Source organism: Xyrauchen texanus, chromosome 29, assembly GCF_025860055.1.
Source record: "Xyrauchen texanus isolate HMW12.3.18 chromosome 29, RBS_HiC_50CHRs, whole genome shotgun sequence".
Lineage (NCBI taxonomy): Eukaryota > Metazoa > Chordata > Actinopteri > Cypriniformes > Catostomidae > Xyrauchen > Xyrauchen texanus.
In genome coordinates, this window is record NC_068304.1 from 7,812,739 (window position 1) to 7,828,154 (window position 15,416).

Genomic DNA, 15,416 nt, shown 5'->3' on the forward strand with positions numbered 1-15,416 from the left:
TAGAGAACATTTTACTTGTAACAACATTTCCATACAACTTTGATTTCAAGATGAGTTACTAATCTAACCTTAAAGCTTAACAGACATGGACTAAAAGACACAAAACTATTTTTATTTTGTAGATTTAAGAATTAAAAAGAGTGTATTTCAAATAAATAAATTAGATAGGCTAAATAAAGATAACTGAATATCACAGCATAAGTGTTGTCATTTGTGGGAACCTGCAGGCTCTTCAGTGTCCAGCAGCTTCCAGCACTGGTCTTTGTCATGGACACCACCGGCAGCATGTTTGAGGAGATCACAGCCGCCCGCCTCCGAGCCCTCTCCATCATTCAGGCCCGAGAAAAGAGGAGCAGCACTAGTCTGCCTGGCACCTTCATTCTGGTGCCCTTCCATGATCCTGGTTAGAGTGACCTCCTATCTGCTTATAAAAAAAAAAAAAAGACTGCACTACAGTAAACATTTTCTTGGGGATAAAAATATTCAGTTTAGCTTTGGTGTTTCTACAAAGTCTATTTCTGTAATGCCTGGGCAAATGTTTGTAAATGTTAAAAGGCTTGACACTTTTGAATCCATACATCCATACTTTTTAATTATGATTATTAGTGCAAGCATCATTATTTTTTATTGTTTTATAAGGGTTTCATAGAATTGGTTATCTCTTACTGTGTTGTGGTGTGGTTAAATAACATTACACTGACCATTAAAAACAGGCTGACAAAGCTTGTTAAAACTGCTTCAAGGTGATTGGAGTGCAACAAGCTCAGCATAAGGAAATCTATAACAAACAAGAAATAGAGAAAGTGTACTCAAAACTCGATCACCTTGATCATACATTTTATAAAGAATTTGATTTCCTGCCTTCAGGCTTTAGCTATAGAATGCCCGGGGGAAAAACTTAAATATTTACTCATTCTCAGATTAAATTCAATGTAGTTTTTGACTTATTTATTCTATAAACGTTTTAATTTTGTAATCTTTCCCTATTGCACTTGACCTGAATACTGATTTCTTCTCTATTTGTATTATTGACTTATGAGTTAAACTTTAAATTTAAACAAATTAAATTTTCCATGGGTATAAATAATAAACCAAAACTAATAACTTTTGCTCTTCCATAATGTTCAAGATTTGCACAAACCCCAAGCCCTAAGGATTAAACTTCAGCACATAAATTGTCTCACCATTTGAGCTAAAGACATGTATGATACCTCAATTTTTTTTAAGGATTGTTAAGGAGAGGTCTGCTTTTATATTCCTAAGTGAGTGGACATTTTCCACCTGGCGGACATTAAAATGGGCAAACAAAGTCCCATAATATTACATTAAAGGAGGGACACTAACCATTTTTAGAGACCAGAATATTATAGAGACTTGAGGGGCTGGAGTTCACTTCGACATTGAGACTGGATAGGAGATTCCTTCCTCGACGACCTAGTTGAAACCCTTGTACAATAACACCAATATTGTGATTGGCAGTGGTGTTTAAGCCCACCCCTTTAGACAAATAGTTGGCCTTTATAAGCGAGTGTAAAAACACAATTTCTGCAGAATTTTCTTCCTTTTTGACCGAGGACATCTTCATCTTGGAAACCTTTATGTTTTGCCGTCGATATACACACCTTCCAGAAAAACTCTCCGGTGAAGAGTTTCTCCACTTTGCCATTGAAGATACTCTTGAAGCTCCTTGAAGACACCATCGAAGCCCCCCGTACGCCTGATAAAGTGTCCTCGTCTGTGCAATATGCACGTGATAAGCTCTGGCCCTCTATTGGAGCACACAGCCTCATTATGTTTGGTGGCTCTGACAATGGGGTTGACGCTGTATCCCTCGCAGCATCAGGTGAGTGGTCCACGGAGGATGTCGCCGCTCATTTCCCCATCGTCAACAGACTGTGGCCCGGAGACATGTCCATGAATGTATGGGTTCATCGCGTGACAATGCAAAGTTAAAGCAAGATACCACTTGTTCCAGCAGCGCTCCAGCTGGAGTTACATTATCATTTACATATACATAATGTTTATGAGCCTCAGGGCTTTCACAAAAAGAGTAGCTTATGTGTGAGTATTTTTTAAAATGTTGTTCCACAAGCGACATCCTGCCGTCAGACGAGCATGAGAGCTGCATTCGTTGCCTGGGCTGCACGCACGTCAAAGCGACTCTCGTTGAGACAAATCGACCTCATTACGAGGGCATGATTTATGCTCTAGGATCGCCCTCATTTTTGGGACGATCCAGTCTCACGCGCCCTCCTGACTGCCTCCTCTGTGTTAGATCCTGAGGATTCACACAAGAAGGCAGGGTTAAAAATTATAACTTGGAAACAGATTTAATCGCACATCCATCCCCAGGAAAGTTTTGCATCAATAGATCTGAAGAACACATACATTCATGTACCAATTGTGCTTGAGATTCACCTTCGATGAAACTGCATATCAATTCAAAGTCTTTCATTCCTTCATTTCTTTCGGTCTGTCTCTGGCTCCTCCCACATTCACAAAATGTATCGATATGGAGCTTGACCCATTGAAAATTAATGGTAGGCACTGTAAAGCAGTCAATGGAAAGGAACCGGCTTGACAATATTAATTATATTTTAATGATAAACTTAAAAGACACAAACACACACGACGGACATGTCCGTAAACGATCTCTCTCTCCCACACAATCCTCCGCAGTCGGCCTTTATCCCTCTCGGAGGCTTAATTAGCCTGATAAGGGACCGGGTGTGTAGAATCACGACCCCAGCATGACGTACACCCCCCCCCTTTCCCTTGGGGAGGGCGTGCCCGAAGCCCCGTCTGCCGGCAGGTCATCCCCATCCACCTGGATGAGGAAGGGGACAAGGGGAGGGAAACAGAAGTAATAAAAATGGGGGGGGGGGTTACTTCCTGTAACAGTGTAGTACCCCCCAAAAAACACTGTAAAATTTAAACGAGAGGAAATAGGCCAACGCAGAGCGGCAGTGAGAGAGAGAGGAGAGAGAGATGAAAAAATAAAAAAAAAACACTTACTCGCCAGTTCTCCGATATGCCGTAGCTTGTTCCTCGGCCACTCCTCCATCCTAAAACGGACGACAGCCACGCCTCTCCGGGCGGATCGGAGGCAGTCCTCCAGCCCCTGGCCGACGGAACACCCCGCCGCGATCTCGGGGAACAGAAGGGTTCTCCCCGCCCCTGGCAACGATTCTCCGGCTCCAGGCGGTCGGCAGCGAGCCCCTCCCCGCTCGCGGTTTCTGACCCCGCCACATTTCAGTGGCTGGTAGGGGTCTCCTCCGCCCCTGGCCTTGACCTTGACCCCTCCATGCGGTCGGTTATGAGCCCCTTCTCCCCTCGCAGTCGCCGACCGTTCCTCTGCTTCCAGGCGGCCGGGCTCCTCCATTCCCCAGCAGATGGCCACGGCCGCTCCGTTGGGGTGGATGGTAGCGGCGAGAACTCCCCTACGGCGTATGCATATGTGGCCCCTGAACGTAACACACCGAACAAGGCAGAATTGCCTGAACATTATTTGTAACATATTACAGGCTAGAGCACCATCCACGAGATGCATCTATGCTCTGAAATGGTTTGTGTTTGATAGTTGGTGAAGTACCTGGTGAAATGCTCTAAAGCTGAGATTCTCACATTCCTTCAAGAACGGTTGGATTCAAGGATTACCCCGTCATAGCTTAAGGTTTATGTAGCAACTATCTCAGGATATAACACCCCAGAGGCTGGCTGCTCTATAGGCAGACATGATCTTCTCATCAAGTTCCTAAGAGGAACGAGGCATTTTAACCCCCCATGTCCTGCTAAAGTGCCGACTTGGGACTTAAATCTGGTGCTGAAAGCACTCATGGGACCACCGTTCGAGCCATTGGAATCAGCTGAGTTGCATGCATTCTCTCTAAAGGACGCACTCCTGTTGAATTTGGCATCATTTAAACGGGTGGGTGGCATGTGCTGTTGGTCGACAGCTCATGTCTGGAGTTCAGACCCGATCTTTCAAAGGCCACCATTAAACCTAGAAAAGGTTTTATCAATGCCCTTCAGGGCTCAGGTGGTTCAATTGCATGCCTTTTTTACCCCACTGTTTAATTCAAATGAAGAACAAACCATACACTTGTTATGCCCGGTGCAGTATTACACACGTATGTAGAGCTTACCCGTCAGTTTAGGCTATCAAATCAGCTCTTTATTTGTAATGGAGGTCATAGAAAAGGCATGTCCATCTCCAAACAAAGGCTCTCTCACTGGATTGCTTATGCAATCACCCTCGCTTATGAATCACAGGGTGTGAATTGCCCTATTGGTTTAAAAGCACATTCAACTAGAGGCATGGCCTCTTTGTGGGCATGGACAATTGGTGTGTCCTTACAAGACATATGTCTGGCAGCAGGCTGGTCTTCACAAAACACGTTCACAAGGCTTTACGACCTAAACATGGCATCTATCCATTCACGAGTCATAACCTAAAGAGCACTCATTCACCTACATTCAGAAGTGAGCCCAAACATTTCTTGTGAAGGCTACCTAATAAATATTCATACGGTTGCCGATATGTAGACTGAAGTTGAATTACCCCCCTAAATAACAAGCACTTATATGTATAATACTACTTTCACAACCACAGTTGCGAATGGTTTAAGATTACACTGAGTCGGAGTCATGTGACGCTTTGTGAGGGTTGGCTGCTTAAAGGTGAGCTCCGCTTAAACTTTGATGTGATTATACATTAAAGCAATTTTAAGCAGTGAGAACTGTGACAGTTTTGTTTGTTAAACTATGCTGGCAGGGCAGAATGTTGAAAAAATCTAAATTGTCCACCTGTGGGGACATTAAAAAGTATTTATGAGAGTCGAGTGATGCCATGTGGGGGTCAGACGTGTGAACGATGAGCTCTGCGCACTTTGCTAGTTTTTAATAATTTTTATGTCTTAGAACAGTGAGATTCGATACAACTGTTCAAAGAAGTCAACATGTCCAAAAATTCTAAATCCTCGGGCTCTTGAGATAGTAAGACACTTACGTCCTGAAGCTGGTACCTCTGACAGGCCCGCAGACCAGGGATTCGGTTTGGATGGGGCGGCAGGAGAAATCCAGCGGCAACTGTCGAGCATATCTGTAATACTGACACAAGTCGTTGCTGACCTGGAGGATCTTGCTGTAATACGTTGATCGATTACAGTGAAATTCACTGAGTTGGTTACAAGATTGTTGGATGTTGCGAGGCGGATCGATTATCTGGAGTCATCAGAGAGGGAATTAGCTGCTAATCCGCAAGAAACCAAGACAGACTTGGAACGCATTTGGGAAAAGCTGTAAGACCTTGAGAATCGTAATCGCAAAACAACGTCCAAATTGTTGGAATTCCTGAGCATAAAGAAGGTAACCGATATGGTGAAATTACTAGATGAGCTCTTCCCGAGTCTGCTTGACATAACAGGCCATAAGCTGGAAATCGAGCGAGCTCACAGTGTTCCGACTCTGAGATTGACTGAGGGAGACAGGCCCATAAATTCTGCCCAAATTTCTGAGATCATCTGATAAAGATCTTGTGTTACGTGAGACAAGGAGCAAAAGAAGGCTTTCTTGGAAGAACCACAGCATGTTCTTGTTCTCAGAATTTGAGAATTCAACTAGAGAGTAACGTGATCGATTCAAGGAATGCACTTACATCAATGGAAGATCGCTATTGCACTGATGTTCTCGGCCAAATTGAGAATGGATACTAAGGATGGCCTCAGGGTATTTGCATGCCCACAGAAAGCGATGTCTTTCATATAATTAATGGATGGAAGAATCATGGTGTGTTTCTAACATTGCCTCCAAGTGAGCTTGTCTTGCTGAACATATACTTGACCATCCATGGAAACTGGTTTTGTTTTGGTTTTTTTGTGCTGGTTCCGCCTAGCAGCTGGAGTCTGTTTTGTGGAATAACACTCCTTTGGGACAGTTGTGGATGAATCTGCTCATTCTTTGTGTTTATGCATCCTGTTGGCTGGAGTTCATTTTGTAGAGTATTTTGTGCAGGATGTTGGAAGGATTAGGTCATCTGCTGCACTTATGAAACAGTCGGTTCATTAAACATTAATTTGACTGTCTGAGAAAACTGAACGGCCCTTTTTTTCTTTTTTGTGCTGGTTCCGCAAGAGGCTGGTGCTTGTTTTGTGGAGGAACACACCTTCGAGACATTTCTGTGAATTAATCTACACGTTCTTTGTGTTTATTCTGCCTATTGGCTGGAGTTTGCTTTACAGAGTATTTTCTGTTATGTAATTATGCCTCACAAAATTTGTACAGAAACACTGGACTTGAGCAATCCAACGGCAAAGTTGTCGCAGAGAATCTGGTAGGCATTCATGGACAGTTTGTGTTTAGAGGGATGGACGCCAGTTGGCGCAGTCATACACGGGGTTAATGTGCGTGTTTTTCTTTTTTCTGTTTGTTTGGTTCTTGTGGGGAAGTTCAGGGCTTGATTGTTGTACTAATGGGGAATGTGGTCTTTATAATTTTGTATTTGGCACACAATCTATTTTTTCTAAAATGTCAAAATGTCAAGTGGACTGTCTTTCTTCACATGGAATGTGAATGGGTTAGGGCAGTGATGTCCAACACAAAGCAGAGTCTTTTGTCTAGACATAAACTGAGTGAGTGTGTCTGCATCTGTTAGGGAGACTTTTCTATAGTTTAGGAGCCGAATTAGAAAATGATCTACCTCCTTTTGTGGATTTTGATATTCTAGGATCTATTAACAGGCCAGAATTTTGCGATTGTAATGAATATGATGGAATATAGCATGGTAGAAGGTCACTTAAGTGCTCGGAGCTAGAACATTCAAAGCTTTGTATGTAGTTAACAGAATTTTAAAATTAATCAGAAATTTAACGGGTAGCCAACATAACGATGATAAAATGGGGCTAATATGATCATATTTCTTGTTCTTGTCAGAACTCTGGCTGCTGCATTTTGAACCAATTGAAGTTGATTTATTCTTCTTGCTGGACATCCTCCCAGTAATGCATTACAATAATCTAGTCTTGAAATTATGATTGCATTAATTTGTTAATTTGCATCAGCAATAGAGAGCATGTGTCATAATTTAGCAATATTTCTTAGGTGAAAGAATGCTGTTCTACAAACATTGGTAATTAGATTTTCAAAGGACAGATTGGTATCAAATATAACACATAAGTTCTTCGCTGTTGAAGACAATGTTAACAGTACATCCATTGAGAGTCAAATTATATTTTAGCTGTTTATTTTAGAGGTTTTTGGTCCAATAATTAGTACCTCTGGTTTGTAGGAATTGAGTAGAAGGACATTTCTGGCCATCCAAACTTTGGATCATCCAATTTCATTGATACGCTCTGCTAATTTGGAGAATTGTGAAATATCATCAGGTTTTGAAGAAATAGAATGTTGGGTATTATTGTTGAAACTTATTCCACAATTCCTGATAATATCTCCCAGGGGAAGCATATATAATGAGAAAAGCAGAGGCCCTAAAACTGATCCCTGTGGCACTCCATACTTTTGTTTGGTTTGACAATTCCTCATTTACATAGACAAAGTGGTAGTGGTCTGCTAAATAGGACCTAAACCATGCTAATGCATCTCCACAAATGCCCAGATAATTCTTTACCCTGTTCAAGAGAATATTGTGATCTATCATGTTGAATGCAGCACTAAGATCTAAAAGCACTAGGAGTGAAATGCAGCCACGATCAGATGATAAGAGCAAGTCATTTGTAACTCTGATAAGACCAGTCTCTGTACTGTGATGAGGCCTAAATCCTGACTGAATTGTTTCATATATACGATTTCTCTGTAGAAATTAACATATTTGGGAGGATACAACCTTTTCTAGTATTTTCAACATAAATGGTAGATTTGAAATCTGTCTATAATCAGCCAGTTTGCCAGGATCAAGCTGTGGCTTCTTAATAAGTGGTTTGATAACAGCCATTTTAAAGTTTCTTGGGACATATCCTAAGGCGAGCGAGGAATTAATATTATTAAAAAGAGGTTTTGAGATTACAGGGAATTCCTCTTTTAAGAGCTTATTTGGTATTGGATCTAACAAACATGTTGTGTCTTTTGATGTTTTGATAAGTTGTGTTAGCTCTTCATGACCTATGACAACGAAGGATTGAAGTTGCACATGAGGAAAATTATGAGACACTGTTTTCTGAGGTACTGTGTTACAATCCCTGGTTGTCTGCCCCGTGTTTCTTGTATCGCCATCACAGACTTCAATCACCATGATTCCCGGCCCTCATCACTGTGTTATTGTGCTCACCTGATTGTTGTTTGGTCATCATCATGCCTGTGTACTTAAATCCCACTGTTCCTCCATTCCCTTGTCGTTCGTTGTTCTGATGATTTGCTTGTTCTGATGTTTGCTCATGTTTGGAAGTGGTTGTCGTGCCTGTCTTGTCGTGTTCATCCCAGTTCATGTGCCCTTGAATGTTTTTGTGTTTTAGTTTCAGTTTTCCCACCGTGGATGTTTTCTTTGTTCCTGTTTGCCTTGTTTTCACTATTGTTCAATAAACCCGCGAGTAGATCCTCACTCCTCGTCTGCCTCCGCCCGCTTAACGTTACACTGTGACAGATGATTGCATAATTCCAATTTTATTACTGATTATTAAAATTTTATCAGTAAAGAAATTCATGAAGTCATTACTCTTGTGATGCAACTGAATATCTGGTTCTGTTGAGGCTTTATTCCTAACCAATTTAGCCACAGTACTGAATAAACACCAAGGATTGATGTGGTTATTTTTTATGAGCTTGCAAAAATATGCTGAACTGGCATATTTTTCATGCTGCGAAATACCTCTAATTTTCTATTCTTCCACTTGTGCTACATTTTTCGAGCGGCTCTCTTGAGAGCATGAATATGATTATTGTACCATGGTGCAGGGCTTTTTTCTTTAATTGAAGGGGGGCAACACTATCAAGAGTGCTAAAGATAACTGTATTTATATTTTCTGTTATTTCATCAAGTTCTTCTAGGCTTTGGTGTTTACTGAGTGTATGAGATAGATCTGGAAGATTATTAGTGAAGCTATCTTTAGTGGTCGAAAGAATAGTTCTACCTGAACTATAGCATGGTGTAGATTGAGTAACATTAGCTGATCGCAGCATACAAGAGACTAAATAAATCTAGCTTATGATTAAGCCGATGAGTTGACCAAGAGAGTTGAGAATATCGATAAATGCTAATCCCAATTTGTCTTTTCCACTTTGTGAATGTTGAAGTCACCAACAATTAAAGCTCTATCTACAGTAACTACAAAATGTAAAAAATTCAAATTCACCAAGGAAATAAGAATAAGGCCTGGGTGATCTATATACTGTAGCAAGGGTAAAAGAGTTTTTTTTTTTTATTTATATCTATATCTGACTGTGTCACATTAAGCATTATTAGTTCAAAAGACTTAAAAGTAATATCATGTCCTCTGAGTAACACCAAAAACTTCACTGTAAATTGTAGCAACACCTCCTCCTCTCTTTAACAGGCCAGGTCTACCCCAAAAACTCTTCCAATTGTCTATAAATCCTATTCTTTTCTCTAGACATCCAGCCAGTCAGTGACTCTACTATTAACATTGTCACCTGACAAGCAGGGAGGGGGCCAGAGCATATTACAGTGTCTGACATCATTTTTGCAAAGTCACACACCTCTTTATCATTATCTTCAGTGATTTCCTACTAGCGTAGCCAGACATCATTAGTGCCAACATGAATAACAATTTTTGAAAATCTACGCTTAGTATTAGCCAGCACTTGTAAATTTGATCTGATGTCGGATGCTCTGGAACACAAAATGCATTTAACAGTAATGTCTGGAGTCTCTATTTTCACGTTCCTTACAATAGAACCACCAATAACAAGGGCTCTTTCAACATGATTCTCAGTGGGTGCATCACTGAGTGGAGAGAATCGATTGGAAACCCTAACAGGAATGGGAGAGTGGTGTTGCTTCACTGAGCAAATATGCCACAGAGACCTCATCCAAATGCCCTGCTGCAGGGGCTATACAGTCGGAACCAAAGTGTGAGTGTTGCTCTCTGTTCTGCCTGCATCCGAAACAGTATCTGCTATGTTCTCAAATGGCTTCAATCAGAGAAGCCGGTACAGTCTTTCATTTGGAATGGTAAGTGTCCCAGATTACATTTCAGTAAGCTGCATAGGCCAATTGATAAAGATGGGCTAGGCCTACCAAAGATTTTGGTTTATTATTATGCATTCGTTCTCAGACATTTGGCTCATTGGTAGCTTCCACCTGAAATAGCCCCTTCCTGTTTTTTCAATGAACAGGACGTTCTTGCCCCTATTTTGCCATTGCAAAGCCTTTCTATCAATCTAACCGGAGAAGTGAAATTACACCCTGTTATCTCGCATTTGCACTCAGTATGGGCAAAAGTTTTTGATTTGGATATGTATCTAAATTTTGCCTCAAGCTTATGGCTGAACCCCAAACTACATATTAATAAGTTCCCTTTCTGCTGGTCACAGTGTATTGTGAGGGGAGTTACTACACTCAGTGACCTATATGAGAGTAGTGTGTTGAGATCCTTTGAACATTTGGTTCAACATTTTGGGATCCCCAGATCCCTCAGTTTATTAGGTATCTACAGCTGCGCCGCTTGCTCTGCACTATTTTTGGGAATAGCATACACCCCCCTAAAGTGGCAGATACTTTGAGAGTGGTGATTACTGCTTTTGGAAAAGGTCATGAGGCATCAGTTTATTACTCCATGTTAATTCAGAGTCTGGGGGATGGAGCCTCAACCACTCTCAAGAGATTTTGGGACAAAGATTTAAACTAGGAATTGGAGGAGAGAGAGTGGGCCAGGATTCTAAAATGTCAAGACTGCATCTAGAGTGGTGTGGCGTAGTGGGCTAAAGCATGTAACTGTTAATCAGAAGGTTGCTGGTTTGATCCCCACAGCCACCACCATTGTGTCCTTGAGCAAGGCACTTAACTCCAGGTTGCTCCGGGGGATTGTCCCTGTAATAAGTGCACTTTATGTCACTTTGGATAAAAGCGTCTGACAAATGCATAAATGTAAATGTAAATCTAGAGACGCAAGAGAGTGCCTTATGCAATTCAAGATTTTACATTGGTTCTATTGGACCCCCTCTGGTGTACGATGTATTTGGCACTCGGGTATCATTTTGCCCCAGACTCTGTATTTCCGTATTCGTCAATTCTCACCGGAGCTTATGCTAAGCCTGTCATACGCCAGAACTCGACTCTCTCATGAACACACGGACTGCCGTTACCGGAAGCCAGTGATTATAGTTTATAAAGTTATAAATATGGATATTTTTCGTACAAAAATGCTTCACTTCAGAAGGCCTGTATTAACCCCCTGGATCTGTATGGATTACTTTTATGATGGATGGATGTGCTTTTTTGGGCTTCAAAATCTAAGGTACCATTCACTCCCATTATAAAGCTTCGAAGAGCCAGGATATGTTTTAATATAACTCTGATTGTGTTTGGCTGAAATAAGAAAGTCATATACACCTAGGATGGCTTGAGTGTGAGTAAATTATGGGATAATTTTCATTTTTGGGTGAACTAAACCTTTAAGGCAGATCTTAGGGGGCGGATCATACAATAAGCCTCATTCATTAAAAGACCAAAGCACAGAAATTCATAGAACTGGAAAAGAGTTTTAAAACTGCTGAAACAGAGCAGAAGCACTGAATGTCATCCAATGGTCTTAGTGTTGACTCAGCTAAAATATAGGTACAACACTATTTTGTCACAGAAGGTAGAGTTTTGGTTATTCAGGGCAAGACAGACATATTTTGAGTTGGGGGACAAGGCAGGGAGACTCTCACAGATATTAAAAAAGCCTTCGAACAATTAAATTTGTATCATTAAAGATAAACGCCAACCATGACGCAAGCCCTCATCAGTCTCATTCTTAATAAAGATAAAGACTCAAATTAATGTAAAAGTTATTGTACAATTTCCTTGATCCAGATGTAAAAAATATTGTCTAGAACACTGGCTAATCAAGTGGGGTTAATATGTAATTGTAGTTCTGATAATATTAGACATTTATAAATATTATGTGGTCAGTAGTGAATGATCAGACCCCGATCGCTGCAATCTCACTTGAGAAGGGGTTTGATAGGGTGGAATGGGGCTATATTTTTTATATTTTGGAAATGTATGGGTTTGGAAACACTTTTATTGGGTGGATTAGGTTACTTTATAAACAACCAGTAGTGGTAGTGCAAACTAATGGATTCATTTCAGATTTAATTTCTCTTGGTAGCGGAATCCGGCAAGGCTGTCCTCTTAAACTTCTACTCTATGCAGATGATATATTATTATTTGTCTCCGACCCTAAAATATCTATGACTTTCCTCCATAGAATTACTCATTCTTTCTCCAAATTTTTATGATATAGGGTGTATTTGTCTAAATCGGAAGCTCTTGCTCTGACAGCATATCTCCCTGCCACTGCTTTCCAACCTGGAACCATTCAATGGCCCAAGCAAGGCATTAGGTATTTAGGCATTTTATTTCCAGCAAATTTGAGAGATTTAGTTAGTTCATTTTGACCCGTTAATGAAATGTTTCTCATGTGATGTGGATAGTTGGGCTTCACTACATCTATCTATTGCAGGGAAGGTCAATGTTATAAACATTAATTGTATCCTCAAATTAAATTATCTACTACAGTCTCTCCTTCTCGAAGTTCCTCATTCTTATTTTAAACAATTTGATAGAATATCTATGTCTTTTATATGAAATGGTATACAACCTCATTTGCATTTCAGTAAGTTACATAGACCAATTGACAAAGGAAGCTTAGGCCTCCCCAAAATGTAGTTTTATTATGCTTTTAATCTTAGACACCTGGCCTATTGGTCTCTTCCACCTGAGAGAGCCCATCCCTGGTACAACATTGAACAAGCAGTCCTTGCCCCAATCTCACCGATAAAAAAGTTTTTCTATTAAATTGCCAAGAGAAGCAAAATGCATCCTATTATTTCACATTTACATTCAGTATGGACAAAGATTTCTCATTCTGATACTTACCTAAATGTTTCCTAAAGTATATGTCTGAACTCCAAATGATGCATTAACAAGTCACCCTGTTGCTAGAAAGAATGGATTGAGAGGGATATTGTGAGATTATTTGAAAATATAACCTAGCAATTTGGGATTTCTTGGTCTCCATTTTACAGGTATTTACAGTTGAGCTATCTACTTTGTACTATTTTTGTTGGTAGTGCACAGCCCCCTATAGCAGACACCCTCTGTATGATGCTTACAGCCTTTTGGAAAGGGTCTTGAAGCATCAGTGTATTATTCCTTGTTGATTAAGAGTCTTGGTGATGGGGCCTTAACTGCTCTTAAGAGGTTATGGGAAAGATATTCGAATTTGGTATTGGAGGATGGGGAGTGATAAAGTATTTATACAAATATTAAAACTATGTCTAAGGGATTTTAAGGGTATGCTTTGTTCAGATTAAATTTTGCATAGTTTCTAACGGACCTCCTATATATTGGTTTAAAAGACACACCTACCTGCTGGGTACCTGCCCATGCTCTGTGGTTCTACACTAAGATTCAAGAATTCTGGGTGAATCCAGAATTTTATCTGTGAGGTTTTAGATATTCAAATTTCATTCTGCCCCAGACTATGTATATTGGGTACAAAAAGCTGGGTCCAGACCAGTGTAATTAAGGTCAGACTGATAATTCTTAGAGGATGGAAGTCAGTTGGCTCTCCCTCATTTCAAGAATGGTTCACCGAGTTTGGTAGGGTGGCAGCATTTGAAAAGATATCATATAACCAGCTGGGCAAGATAGACATGTAATGTATGGTATGAAATGGGACAGGTAGTTGGCCTTTCTGGAGACCTCTCAGTGAGGACTATGTGGCGAGAAACAGAATTGTGGTGGTAATTGTAAATTATATTCTTTGTGGAAATATTTCTTATCTCTTTGTTTGTAGATTTTTATATTTTGATGTGCTCAAATGTTTTGTTTTGTTTGTTTGCTTATATGTGTGCATGGTGTAATTTAGGCTGTGACCACAGGGATATTTTTTGAGGGAAAGGGTGGGGTTGGGGAGGGAGATATAATGGGAGTTGAGTTCATTCTGTGTGTATATGTTCTGTTTATTCCATATTTCACATAAGAATCAATAAAAATGTTAATAGCAAAAGATTTCACTAGGTATATTTATATGGCTTGTATAAATTCCTAGATTAGTATTCGCCATGTGAAGTGGTTCTTTATACATATTAATAAGTAATAAGTTACTTCTTATACATATGCTTTTTGAAGTGTTATATTCATGGGGGTATGACGTACGTAGTTCCCCTAGCGAGTTGCAATGTCGAAGTGAACTGAATCATTTGGGAACATCTCCAGTTACACATGTAGCCTCGGTTCCATGAGATGAAGGGAATGAGACATTGCGAAAGCAAGCCGCACTACTACTTTAGAGTTTCGAGGTTTGAGTGATCCGCTCAGAAAATGCTGAAGAAATGATGTTTGCACACCTGCTTATATAGCCCAGCAGTGCACCAAAAAGGGCAGGGCTTAAACACCATTGCAAATCACAGGATTGGCATTATTATACAGGAGTTTCAACTAGGTCGTCGGGGAAGAAATACCCTAGTGAGTCGCAATGTCTTGTTCCCTTCATCTCAAGGAACCATGATTAATGTGTTTTCATCTTGAAAATTTTATTTATAGCATAAACACATGTATTTGCCAAATTTTGCAAGTGATGATGAAGTCTGTTATGTCTCAGATTTTGGGCCAGTGATGGAGACGGATAGCCCTCATGAGTTCATGCGGTATATGGAGGATCTGACCGCTCTCGGAGGAGGAGATGAACCAGAGATGTGTCTCTCTGCCCTTCAGGTAACTTTCAGGACACTTCAGGACATGACAGGCAGGGGTTAAATTGGATATTTTAGGAGGGGGAACACTAACACAACCACCACCACATTATTTTATAAAATTTTTTCAATCGGATGTGCCAGAACGCCGTTCTGGACCAATCTCCCCCAATTTTACCCCTGATGACGGGTAACAAAAAAGGACAATTCTCAGGAAATGGTGCCAAGTGTTTGATCTTGGTCCCATGACTTACTACTGATATAATTTTCAGGACACAGTAATACAAATATTACAACCATAACAGAGTTTAAATAATGTATTGCTTTAGGGCTAATTTTAAGGTAAGTGATGATAAATAAACTATATTTGGTATGTTACAAGGCTTTGACCACATATATTTAGTATTGGTGATAATAGTGTAAGAACTGGCTATTGAAAACATATTTGTTAACCACAGATCTGAATCCCAGTAAACACAAACTGACAAAAGTTGTTGGTATTTAGTTACTGCAAAGAGTTTGAGATTTTTTTAAATTTAGCC

At 40.3% G+C, this 15,416-nt stretch overlaps 1 protein-coding gene across 2 annotated transcripts in view; it reads left to right on the top strand.

The window, feature by feature from the left end:
• Positions 1-15,416, top strand: part of LOC127622845 (von Willebrand factor A domain-containing protein 7-like) — a 35,590-nt gene that overhangs the window by 9,099 nt on the left and 11,075 nt on the right. For both annotated transcript variants that reach the window (XM_052096954.1, XM_052096955.1), the window contains exons 7-8: positions 228-403; positions 14,784-14,896. In XM_052096954.1, coding sequence (XP_051952914.1) covers positions 228-403; positions 14,784-14,896 — 289 coding nt within the window. The remainder of the gene's footprint in view (positions 1-227; positions 404-14,783; positions 14,897-15,416) is intronic.